At 45.7% G+C, this 13,253-nt stretch overlaps 1 protein-coding gene across 1 annotated transcript in view; it reads left to right on the top strand.

Moving 5' to 3' along the window:
- B3gat2 (beta-1,3-glucuronyltransferase 2) overlaps nt 1-13,253 on the top strand; it is an 80,439-nt gene that overhangs the window by 50,008 nt on the left and 17,178 nt on the right. Inside the window, exon 2 of the mRNA XM_028868001.2 lies at nt 1,412-1,556. Coding sequence (XP_028723834.1) covers nt 1,412-1,556 — 145 coding nt within the window. The remainder of the gene's footprint in view (nt 1-1,411; nt 1,557-13,253) is intronic.

The following is a 13,253-nucleotide window of genomic DNA, read 5'->3' as shown; positions in this document are numbered from 1 at the left end:
GACATCTGGACTCATCTGGCCCTTATGTGCAATTGCATGTATTGCAAAATTCAATATGTCAATGTTTGGTATGTATATTTGTAATTGTTATGTCTTTTATGGATTATTGCTTCTTTATCTTGTCTGACAAATTTTCCCTTCAAGCTTACTCTGTTAGACATGAGTATGGTTTGTTGTCAGGTGTCACCTTCTGACTTGTGTTTAGTTTCCCTTTGTCTGGAACATAATTTTCCAACCCTTTCCTTTCAGTTCATCATTACCCATGAGTCAGCTCTTGTTTGTTGGTTTTCTTTTTGTTATTGTTGTTTTTTAACCAACCAGCTAATCTTCATCTTTTAAGGGGGAAAGTTAAATGTATTTACATTAGGCTGTTATTGAGCAGAACTTGCTGATTCTTGTACTAGTGTCCTTTTCAATTGGTTCAAATGTAATTTGTTCATCTTCTGTTATCTATCATAAAGTTTTTCTGGTCTGCCAAAATGATGATTAATTTGTTACAGGCTTTTATTTGTTTATCTTTTCCTCATGAAATTTATTCTGTCCCTTGTTAGTATCTTATTTCCCTTTGTACACAATTCCTCTAAGTTTATTCTGCAGTGTGCTGCCACCTTTATTTATTTTTTAGTTTGTGCTTGTCTTAGAAGGTCTTTATTTCCTCATCACTTTAAAAAGATAATTTTGCTGGGCATAATCTTAGTTGTCAAGTATGTCTATTTTCAAGGCCTGACCTACATCATGGCATGCTTCTGGAGCAGTCAGGGTTTCTGCCAGGAAGTCTATTGTTATCAAGATAAATTTGCCTCTGTTGGTGAGTTGGCATTTTTCTTTTGCAGTTTTTTTTTTTACATGGTTTCACTATGTTGCCCTTTACTTAGACCAGGCTTGCCTTGAACTCCCAGAGATCTGCCTTCCTCTACCTCCCAGGCAAGGTATGTGTCTACAGAAATGAAAACTTTGGAGAAAGTCATTCTGAGTGACATCACTTATTGAATCATCAAGTTTTCTGGGAATAAAGTGACTCATTTTAGAAGACAGGAAGTTTAAAGATTCAATTTTGAGACAAATGGAAAACATTTAATTATCCCAGGTAGATTTCAAATATGTGATATTTGGGCATTGGCACCTAGTTTATAGTTTCTTTTTTTCTTTTGGGACAGGGTCTATGTAGCTCTGCTTGGTCTCGAACTCACAGAGGTCCACCAGTCTCTGCCTCTCAAGTACTGGGATGAAAAGCATGTTCCACTACACCCAGTGAGTTCTTTTCCCTTAGGCCTTGGGCCAATGACAGTGAACTAGGGTAGGAGATTCTGTTTGGAAACCTTAAAGTTCTGAAACCATGGTAGCTCCATTCCTCGAACGTAGGTCATGACACATGAACAAAACTCACGCAGATCTCTTTCCCCTTTTGCAGATGAGGACCACCCGCAAGGTCTCCGTCTGGCCTGTGGGCCTAGTTGGCGGGCGACGCTATGAACGTCCATTGGTGAAAAATGGCAAAGTTGTCGGCTGGTACACCGGGTGGAGAGAAGACAGGCCTTTTGCCATTGACATGGCAGGTGAGCAGTATGCATGGGGCGTTTGATCCTGTTGGGTGAGACTTAGGATGCTCCTAGAGGGAAGCTTTAAAGGACCAAGTTGCATAAAGCTCTGGAATGTACCTCATTCATCAGAGGACATATTTGAATATTCAAACTAGGCTCTTTGACAGTTTAAGTTGAAATTGATTTTGGACATGGTTAGAAAATAGTCATCCCTTTCTATCCTTTTATCTGAAAAACGTTCCTGTATCAGTATTGAGTTGGGCATGAAGGATTTAGAATAATGGAGTCATGGCTCCTACCTCTCTCGAGTCTCTCAGCTAAAACCTTTTGGTGCCTCTATCTAGAAGGCTGGTTGATGTGTTACAATATATCATGTTTATTGATAAATTTAGTAATGAATTAAAGTTGACAAGTCATTTTAAAGTTTATTGGCAAATTTAGTGGTTTATTAATAAATAGCTAAAACCTAAAATTGGATTCTGGTTTTCTACATATGCATTGCTGGTTGAATAGAACTGTATTTTAAAGGTTTTATATGCTGGCCAACCAACCGAGTCAAATTAGAGCTGTGTAAACCATAAGTTTTCAAATATTGCTTTATCACGAAGGGACTCATGCTGGGATGGGGTTCGGAGCATGAGGCTTAGATGGAAGGCAGTCACTGCCATCTACAACTGACCAGATGAAAGTCGGAAAGATTCAGAATTGATCGCGTCCTTTCCCAGCACTGTCGGTCAGCCGGGGCTCTCCCAGTTCTTTCGTGTGTATTTCCCACCCACAGTCAGAACCTCTGTGCTCAAAATTTCTGTTGGTACAAATACTCTGCTCTAAACTGGACTTGCTGCTTTTATTCTGCTACTAAAAATTTTTGAGGGAATAAGATTGTAAAGAGTATTAGAAATTGAGGATGATCTCACAGATGGCTGCATGGTGTATCTGTCACAAGGCATCATGGGAAAAGAAAATGACTTTTGGTCCGTATTTTACATGCTACAAAAGAGCATAAATTTGAGGATATTTTCTGTGGTCTCTGACCCCTCAGCTAGTCTAGATCCCTTGTTCCTGCCCCGTGGCTCAGATCTACTCTCCATGCCTTGATCTCTCCATAACCTTGGGTTTAGTTCTTAAAGCCCCAAAACTATGCTGGCACTTCAGCTAAAGCATTTACCTGGAGCAATTAGGAAGCAGGAGAGCCATACTTGGGTGAGCCTGAGGATTCTTCCTTCCTTTGTGTGTGACATAAAATTTTTGAGAACTTCATCCATGTCATTCCCTCCCCTTCCTTTGTCCCCTCCAGCTCCTCCAGTGGCCCCCAACTTCCTTTGTCCCCTCCAGCTCCTCCAGTGGCCCCCAATTCATGACCACTTCTTTAATTTTCGTTACATGTATATACATATGCACATATATGCAGACATGAATATACAACATACCAAGTCCATTTAGCATTGCCTGTATGTACATATGCCCTGGACTGAGGATCAGGGTTTGGACAATCAATGAGGAAACTTTGGTGTGGAGCCACATGGAATTCTTCCATCTACATTGTCATGTCAGCTGGTGTTATCATCATTGTTGGTCTTGTTCAGGCAACTATATTGTTGAGAGTTCACAGGTCCATTTTCCCCGCCATGTCCAGGGAAAACTCTAATAGCAGGCAATCCGGGCCTTTGGCTCTGGCTATCTTTTCTTTGCCCCTTCTTCTGCAATTTTCTCTTAGGTGTCGGGTTGCACTGCAGATATATCATTTGGGGTTGGGCATCCACAGTCAGTTACTTGATCCTGAGGGTTCATAGAAGAGTCCTTTCCCATCCAGTCCCATCCATGGCTCTGAAACTACAAGGCTAAACATCATGCATGTTTGGAAATTGAGCATCTTTGTTGACTATGATATAAGCTAGAGCAGAACATTTGTCCTTCTACTTGTTTGGGATGCAGTGTCCTCCTGTGGTGAGAAAGGCCACTGCCTGCCTTCCCCCAGTGTCACACCTTGGTAAACAAAAGGAGAGGAGGCGGCGCTGGACACCCAAGTGAGGACCCAGGATTGCTACAGAAGCCAGCTAACAGACCTTTGGCTCTGAACTTCCCTGGAGCCTGTTTCAGGGCCACTCCCCAGAAAGTTTTCAGGATACACATTGTCTTGTATGATCAGTGTCAAGGCAGGAGCAGCTTGGATAATTCCTAGCATTTGTTTCCAAATTGATATTTCTGAAATTCAAGGAAGGCATATGGGTTTGTGCGTAGTGGGCTCTCATTGCAAGACCTGAGAGATGTTCTCACTGCTGAATACTATGGGGATTGTTTTTTTCTCTATGACATAGTCATTATTTGGATTTTTCTGCACATCTCAATACATTTTCAAGTCACAATGAAACATGCATATCATAACAAAGTATGATCTAGTTGTTTTCTTGGTAGTCTTACTTTAAAATAGGAATGCAGTGTCAATGTTGTAGAATATTATTTTAAGGTGTGTTACTTTTTTTTTAATGTTGCATTTGTTTAACTCTGTGAAGCTGTGTTACTGTGCCTGTCTAAAATGCCTGATTGGTCTAATAAAGAACTGAACGGCCAATAGCTAGGCAGGAGAAAGGATAGGTGGGGCTGGTAGGCAGAGAGGATAAATAGAAGGAGAAATCTGGGAGAAAAAGGAGAAAGAGGGAGAGAAAGAGGAGGACACAAGGGGCCAGCCACCCAGCTACACAGCCAGCTCGGAGTAAGAGTGAAAGTAAGATAATAGAAGAAAAGGGTAAAGCCCAGAGGCAAAAGGTAAATGAAATAATTTAAGAAAAGCTGTCTAGAAGCTAAGCCAAGCTAAGGCCGGGCATTCATAAGTAAGAATAAGACTCCGTGGGTGATTTATTTGGGAGCTGGGTGGTGGGTCCCCCAAAAGAGTAAAACCAACAACAACATGTCACCCTCAAAAAAGCTTCACTCCCCATTTGCATTTGCTTTGCATCTTGGTTTTCAGTGCATGATTGGTATTTTGGGAAGCCCAGAACTGCAGGTGATCTGGTTGGTAAGATAATGCATCTAGATCTGAAGAAGTCTGCCCTCATTCTGAAACTTCAAAATGCTCATCTTGGATTAGAGTTTGATTATGTAGTCTCCACGGGTACAGGGAGCAGAATTCTCAGGCCCTTGGATCCATGTGGTGCGTCCCCCCTCGATTTTACATTAGCATGGAGAGAAAGGGTGAAGGGGTGGGAGGAGAGAGGTGGTGGGGGAGGGGAGGGAGAGACAGAAATGAAGGGAGAGGAGAGAATGGATATGCGAGTGAGTGAATAAATATGTGTGAATGAGAATATCTGGAGTGAGAGAAGAAAGCCAAAGGGCACATCCTGCAGCGCATTGTGTTCAAATGGCTCTGTGATGGTGGAATGTGAGAGTTTGGGTCTCTCTAATATTTATAAAGCCAGTTAAGAAAATGTGAATCCCCGGGTGGGCGGTAGTGCACTCCTTTAATCCCAGCACTCTGGAGGCAGAGCCAGGCAGATCTCTGTGAGTTTGAGGCCAGCCTGGGCTACCAAGTGAATTCCAGGAAAATAGCAAAGCTACACAGAGAAACCCTGTCTCGAAAAACCAAAAACAACAAAAACAAAAAAACGTAAAACATGTAACAGTTGTGTACAGTCTTGCTTTGGGGGTTAGAACATGCTAGGCAGCAGTCCTCAGAACCCAACCTGTTGGTGTTTCTGTGAAGCCCATCACTGAAGTTCATGTGAGTTCCAGACACAAAAGAGCGGTGCTTCTGCCTGGTGTCATTTATACAGCATTTGGACTCCCTTTTTATTGTTATACTGGACTTTCCCGATGCTAAAAAGCTGCTGTCAGATAACACGAGACACTGCTTTGAAGTTATCATTGAGTGCACAATGTTAATGAGAGATGTAAGGATTGGATTTGGCAGGGTGAGGGATTTAGCTCAGTGGTAGAGCACTTGCCTAGCAAGTGCAAGGCCCTGGGTTTGGCCCTCAACTCTGGAAAAAAAAAATGGATTTGATCCATGAGGGCATTTCCCAAAACTTCCTAATCATCACTCCTTAAGTTAACATCCCGAGGAGATGGAGGGAAGGCACTGGAGGAAACTCCGCTGTGGCTTGCTGTTGGTTTCAGGTGTCCAGTGCTCTGCCAAGCCCACAGGCAACCCTGGAGTATTTCTACTGGGCTGTGCCTCCGGCTTCTATTCCCAGAATAACTCTGGCATCTGACAACTGACTCAAAGAGAGGCAGCCCAGGCCACGTTTTTAGCCCTGCTTTGTGGGCAGGGAATTACTTTCAAGTGACAGTCTCATGTTGGCCACTTCCACAGAAATGTCAGCAACAAACATAGCCTGAAAGAGCTGAGCTGAAGGTGATTTGAAGCCCAGCCAGGGGTCCAGATTTGCTTAATGTCAGAACTTGATGCTGAGAGCCTTACACTGAATTATTTTTTTACATACACTTGTTTACATGTCCTTTTTATATTAACAATTTTTCATAAATATATTTTTATCATATTTATGCTAAATTCTTAATGTTTGCATGTACTTTAGCAATAACTTGTAGCTGGAGTTTTCTCTCCAGGTCCCACCAAGCCCTGCAGTCCCACAACCCACGCATAAAATAATCACTCAGACACTTATATTACTTATAAACTGTATGGCCGTGGCAGGCTTCTTGTTAACTGTTCTTATATCTTAAATTGATCCATTTCTATAAATCTATACCTTGCCACGTGGCTTGTGGCTTACCGGTATCTTTACATGCTGCTTGTCCTGGCGGTGGCTGGCAGTGTCTCCTTCCACCTTCCTGTTCTCTCAGTTCTCTTCTCTGTTAGTCCCACCTATACTTCCTGCCTAGCCACTGGCCAATCAGTGTTTTATTTATTGACCAGTCAGAGTAATTTGACATACAGACCATCCCACAGCAATAACTCTAAGAGGCTGCAAGCAGGGCACTGTGCTCAGTTAATAACGCCAGGTACAGTTCCTAGGTGAGTGACTGGGATGCAGTGGACACTATTCTGGTAAAAACCCACCAGCATGTGCTACAATTCTGGCGCTCATCAGCTGAAGTTGGTGTACATTCCACAAGTTTGAGGGTTTGAGACAGACACAAGCCACACTTTGGGGATTCCCAGGCCAAGTGTGGCTCCTGAGTCTACTGCATGAATGTGTTTGTACACAAAAGCGGAGGTCCATGAAGTGATATCCCAGGTTCACTACTGATGTTTTAGATGTTTCGTGACTGACACAAGTGAGATGTAACCATGGAGTGTTTCCTCACGCATGACTTATAGGAATGGCTTCGTAGATATCTGCAAGTTCTCTGAATTCCCTGGAGTCCAATGACCATGGGTATGTGGAAATCCTTAGAAAGGAGAGGTTCATTAAGGGAGAGTGACAGCTGCCTGGGATTGCATCCTGGGAGACAGGACCAGAGAAGATGAAGGTCCTGGGGTGCACCCGTGAACGTGGTGGCTGAGAGAAAGGACGGGGAAATAAATGGTGCTTCTGGCAGTTAAACACTTCATGTTGTGGTTGATGATGAATTTTGAGCTTGAGAGCCAGGAACACAAACAGTATAAAGGGGCTAAACTCGGTAAGAATGAACTGTCAGCAGCGTAGAGGAAAGTTGGCTTCCAGTAGAGCAGACAGCAATGTTTGGTCTGTGAAAGAAGTGGAGAGGTTTGGGCAGGACAGGGGTATCAGGTGTTGTGGGTGTGTGGAGCCAAGAAGGTCTAGATGAGATGTCACTGGGAGACACAAGAATAGGATGACCCCTGAGGTCCTTTCAACTCCGGTCATGTTACTTAGGGCAAGTTCTGGTTTTAGGAATTGAGTTTGTTCGCACTGTAGTTTCCATGGACACTTAACTTTTTCTGACCATTGGGCTTATCTTCCTAGGTGACAGAGTTCCTGGACTCTGAGGCCCATCCTAGACCTTTAGGGGAAGTGGGTGGGGAATGGGTGTGGGGCTGGAACGGTGGTGGCAGTTTCGAGAGCAGGAAAATATCGTTTCTTTCCCTCTTCCTCCCCCACCGTGTGTGTGTGTGTGTGTGTGTGTGTGTGTGTGTGTGTGTGTGTGTGTCTTGTGCACGCTCTCTCTCTCTCTCTCAGTTAGGCATGGTAGAACATGCATGTAATCCCATCACTTGGGAGATGGAGTCAGGAGGCTCAGAAGTTCAAGGCCAACTTTGACTATGTAGCAAGTTTGAGGCTAGTCTGAACTGTAGGAGATACTGTCTCAAACAGCGGGGTTGGGGGCTGGGGGCGAGGGTACAGGAGGAGTGAGAGGAGGAGGGAAGGGAAGGTTTTGAAAGTCTAAAGGCGAGGGAATTGGGGTGAGCGTACTAGGAGTCGATGGACCAGTTCTCCTGGCAGGATCACCTCTTACTTCTGGGTGAAAGATGGCATTAGTTAAAATAATAAGTAAATAAATAAGTAAGTGAATGAGTGAATGAATGAATGAATGAATGAATGGACAACTTAATTACAAGGGCTGAAAAAAAAAAACAAAGAAAAGCAAGTATGTTTGGAGTTAAGTTTAGAGTACACAGAATGGCTGTTGGGCCAGACTCAGGACAGGTGTAGAGGAAGAGGGGACACTTGACAGTCACCTTCTTCCGCTAGCCCAGCGCAAACAGGGATCAATCTCAATGGGGCACATTTTGGGAACAATAGATGGCACATGAGTCATCCTTAGGGGAAGGGCCGGGGTCACATTGTCAGGACTGAGTGGTGATGGGTCCGATCCTCCGTGGTTTGTGGAGAGTCTGGCATATTTCACATAGGTGACTAGTGTGATTAGAAGTATGTCTGCAGGTACAATGTAAATGGTAGCTGAGACTGGGCCTCTGCGGCCATCTGGGGAGGTGAAGCAGGGTGGGAAGTTAGGAGGTGAGAGGTGGCCTTAAATACCACAGTCATCAGGGACGTAACATTTGAAGGAGCCATTTCATTTTGTGGTCATAAGTCAGCAGACATTTAGATGGTAACGCCTTTTCTGTTGTGTGATGTGCTAACCGACGTGTTAAATCTAAGTTTGGTTTGGCTTTAACTGATGTAGTTTGTATTATCCTTTGCGTTGTAATTTACATTTAGAAAACAGGTCCCCTGTGGGTAGTTAGAGCTGCCCGTTAGCCAGAAGACCAGCTGTGCAGGCTTGGGAGTGTGCACAGTGGAGGGGAGAATGCCGTGACCTGACTGACGGGTCTGAGTGGGTGCATGGTGGGGACACTGTCCTGGTGGAGGGCTGTGGAGTCTGGAGTGACTGGCAGTGAAGAAGTCAGTCATAGCGCCTGCTCAGGCTTCCTGCCCCATCTCAGAAGGCTTTGGCCCTCCGTGGTCCCTCCTTTACCCCAGAGCAGAAGCAGAAGTGATCCTTAAAACTGGATTCTTGGTGACCCTTTGCTCACAGGTATTCAGAGGCCACTCTTGCCTCCACTGGCAGGGTCTCACCTGCCTGCTACTTCCTGTTTTATTAGCCTTGCCCTCTCTGCTAGATCTCAGGGTCCTATTTCCTTCAGTCCCCCCACCACAGCCTGACCTCACCTCACAGACCCACCAATGCTGCTATCGGAAAGGCTGTGTGTCCTGTCCCCCCCCCCCCATCCATCTGATCTCTGCACGCAGGCCATCTTCGCAGAGACACCTTCATTAACCCCCTAGCTTAAGCTAGCCTGGTCTCCAGCATAACTGGCCATACTGCTAAGTTCCTGCACATCACAGCCAGAGGACACTTCTTGCTGTGACTCAAACTCCCTCCATTGCCTTCCCATGACAGGAAGGCAGCCTCTATGTGGACAGAAACTGTAACGCCTGGTCCCTGACATAAGAGTGGCTGAGGGCTATCCTGTCTCAGAGGGCCCCCTGCCTGCCCACGGCTGGGTGAGCCTTTTAGGAAGCTTTTGCACATGATGGCCATGGACATGGTAAGAGCTGAGACCAAGGGGTGACCCTGGGCAGTTCCCTGGAGCTCTCCTCCTGTGGGTAGGCTCTCTGCTTCATCTTGTTACTTGTCAGTAAGGAATTCCTCTTGGGCTAATTGGTTTGATAAACCCTTTGTTGGTAGGTAGCACTCTAAAAAACTGGGAGACATCTTGAATCAAATGGTCACCAAAGCCAATGCAGCAGGCAACACCAAGACATTTACTTGCTTCCCGAGTGGAAATGTTATAAGAAAGTAGAATGACCTCCTTGCTCCTTTGGAGCCATCTGTCATCCAAGCAGGCTCTTTTCCATGCATGCAAGCTCTGTATGATGTAGAAAGTCCTGGAATGCTCTCAGAGTGGATCCATGTGTCTCGTGGTGTCTGCTAGCCCAGGGTTGAGAAACCAACTTAGGGCTTCAGTCTTGGGTTGATGTAATGTGACTGTCACTGGAGGTACGTGTGTGTCTCTAGGAGAGAACTTCAGCTGTTGTGGGCAGGGCGGTGTTACAGGCAAAGTGGTATGTCAAATGGCAGCCTGCTGCTCACTTGTTACCCATTTGCCGAGCAAGGTGCTTTATAGAGATGCACACAGGGCACCTCAGCTCACAAATTACCTCAGCCATGGCTGTGTGAAGTGGAAATGGGCCAGCAGCTATGCACATCTGGGTGCTCACAATCCGGGAACTAACTCTGGTGCAGCTGGTGAGGGGGCGGGGCAAGACAGTGGTAAAGCGGGAGGATCCATGGGACTGGAGGTGGAGGGGCAGGTTCCAGGGCACATATCACTTCAACTCCAGCTGCTCTGTTTATATAATAGAATATTCCTTGAGGGTATCAATCCAATAAGTCATTTATTCAGAAGTAAGAATATGGGAAACCTATATTTTCCTTATGTCTTTGAAATCCAGCCAGCTCAATAATTACATGTTATTTGCTGAGCATTTAGCAGGCATTCTCAGGCGCTCTGTGTGCTTTCCCATTTAATTCACTCAACATTTTGCGAGTTTCATCTTCCTCATTTCAACATATAAACCTAATACTAGACGCAATCGGTAACTTGTATGGGGATTAAGTGATTAAGAGCAGGGAATCGGTTATGTCCTTGTGGGTACAGAGGCAGGCTTCCCACTTTGCTTCAAATCCCACATCTCCACTTTCAGCCAATGGACCCTCGTCTTTGATCTCTGAGCCTCTATTTTTTTTTCTCTGCAGAGAAAATGAAATTCTTCTTAAGATGTAGCAGAAAAGCACCTAGCAGAACACCATAAATACCCCGTCAATGTTATGTGTCTTCACCGAGAAACACAATGAAGGTGACTCAGAGGTCAACTGATTTGTTTAGATGAATCAGGTTAGCCCTTTGATTATTTCAGCAGGCAGATCCATGCAGGGAGCTGTGGGTAGGCAGGTCACTGACCCCCAGGACCTACTTGGGCATCAGGAGGCTGCACATGGTAGAGATCTAACTCAGAACATGACCTGTTTCCTGATCTATGGATGAGGGTCGCACCTCCTGCCCTCTGGCTGGTGGTGGATCCAGATGGGAACACACACACAGATGTGCCTGCTGGTGTCGGATTCTATGCCTGCATTTGCCTGCTTCAGTTCAGTCCAAAGTTGCTAACTTCAGAGCTCACCAGCTCCACTCTGGACCCATGGACTTCATTTCTCTGCGAGCTCTATGCTCATTATCATTCTGCGAGAGGCTCAGTATGCAGGCTGGCATGTTGAGATAAATGTTGGCCCCGGCTTTAGATTAAATACCCCCAAGAAGAGAGTGATCAATAGGAGAACAGAACCATAAAAAAGATCATTAAAGAGTTGTTCAGAAGCAGGTATGTGCTCATTTTTATAATCTCCCAGCTGAAAAACCAAACAAACAAAAGGCATGCAAGCTTGCAAAAGCAAAGGCCATTTATAACACTTAAATCTGTTTGTCTGATGCTGGCCGCCCCCCCCCCCCCCCCCCGTGAATGCAGGGGTCCATGCAATGCAGGCATGCATTTGGTTGTTGGGCGCACTCAGGAGTTCAAAGAATCCCCCCTTTTTTTCCTCGAGTCATGGGGAGACATGTCATTCTTTCTCAGCACCCTCATTATCCAGAGGACATCTGCAGATACAACTTATGTCTCAGATCCGTTAAAGAGGTATAGCATTTATTCATGGAAATGGTTAGAATTAAGATCTTCGTTCCGGCCAGGTGGTGGTGGCACACACCTTTAATCCCAGCACTTGGGAGGCAGAGGCAGGCGGATCTCTGTGAGTTCAAGGCCAGCCTGGTCTACAGAGTGAGTTCCAGGACAGCCAGTCAGTGCGGGTACACAGAGAAACCCTGTCTCGAAAGAAGGTCTTTGCTCTGTCTGGTTAAACCAACGGCTAGCTGGCTGGCACGGATGCCAGTTTTTCTTGGGCTTGTGGATTGGTTGCTGTGGCTACCACACCTCTCTGCACTGGCTTCAGAAGTTAAACTTAGGTAGTGCTCTCTCTCTGGGTTCCCGGAGCAGCCAGAACCACTCAAGTTCTGGCTGACACTCTAGTTATCCACTCTAAATGCTGTAACCACCAACAACTACTAGTCAACCTGCATCACTGCCCTCTGCTGCCTCATCCAGAGTGGCATGTGCTACCTTCAGCCCGAGTGTATAGTGTCTCCCTGCCTCCCTGTGTTTGGCAGCCAGTTTTTAGTCCCTGTACAAGTAATGGCTTTCTCTGGGAGATCGTTCCTGATCCTCCACCCGGGGAAGACCTCCTCCTCACCTGTTCTCCCTGGAATCCCACACTTATTCATGTGCCCACAAGGTGGCGCCCGTGCCCCTGTTCGCCAGACCTCAGCCAGGGAATGCCATTAGGAGAGGGCTCTGGTCTCCACTCCCTGAAAGTGTTTGCTGAATTCACTCATTTTAACGCGTCTCCCTCTTCCACTCTAAGGACTTCATCAAAATGAAAAGTTAATGCCCTGTTATTGGTTCTGAGACAACACTGTCGTTATTTCCTAACAAGGACATTTAAACAGGACAGATGCTGGGCTGGACTGCAGAGCACACAGAAGAGTCCGATACTCGGGTCCGCGTTGGGCTACACATCAAATTCCAAGATACCTGCATATGATTGGATAGACCAAACATCTAGGACAGGCCTGGTCCTGGCACAGGGACTGGTGTTTGTGTTTTATTGTCTTGTGTAGTTATGGGATGCCACCAGGGATAAGAATGGGCTGTGTAGGTGGCCAGAAGCTATAACTGTACTTCTCCTTAGTTCACAAGTTGTCCCAGGTCACAGCCCCACCGGGACCCTGCCCAGGCCCTGCCCTGAGTCACTTCTGGAGGTCTCAGTCAGGATGGCCTCATTACCAATCCTGGGGTGCACAATGGGGTTATTTATATAAATTTCTCTTCGTTGGAAAAGAAAAAGAAGAGCGGAGGCACAAGAGAGGGAGAGAATTTTTACCCTAATTACTGAAAAGCACAGCTAACCGCCTAAGTGGAGATTGCCTGCCTCCACTGACAATACAGGTGGGTCTATTTGAAATATATATGATTTTTCATTGACACAGAGCTGTGGGTATCTGTGGGGTAAAATGGGATGGTTGGTATATATGTCAAATTTGTCACAGCCTTAGCATGTTCCTTGGATGATCATCTGTGGTGGGGTTATGATGGTCTGAAGGAGATGACACCCGTGGTCTCAGACATTTGGACAATTGGTTTCCAGCTGACGGCTCTATCTGGGGAGGAATAGGAGATGCGGCTTTAGTTACAGGAAGTGTGTCACTGGCAGTACGCTTGGAGGTTTCAAAGCTGA

Source organism: Peromyscus leucopus, chromosome 16_21 (genome assembly GCF_004664715.2).
Source record: "Peromyscus leucopus breed LL Stock chromosome 16_21, UCI_PerLeu_2.1, whole genome shotgun sequence".
NCBI classification, from domain to species: domain Eukaryota; kingdom Metazoa; phylum Chordata; class Mammalia; order Rodentia; family Cricetidae; genus Peromyscus; species Peromyscus leucopus.
Note: the sequence above shows the minus strand (reverse complement) of the source record. Positions and strands in the feature narration are given on the sequence as shown.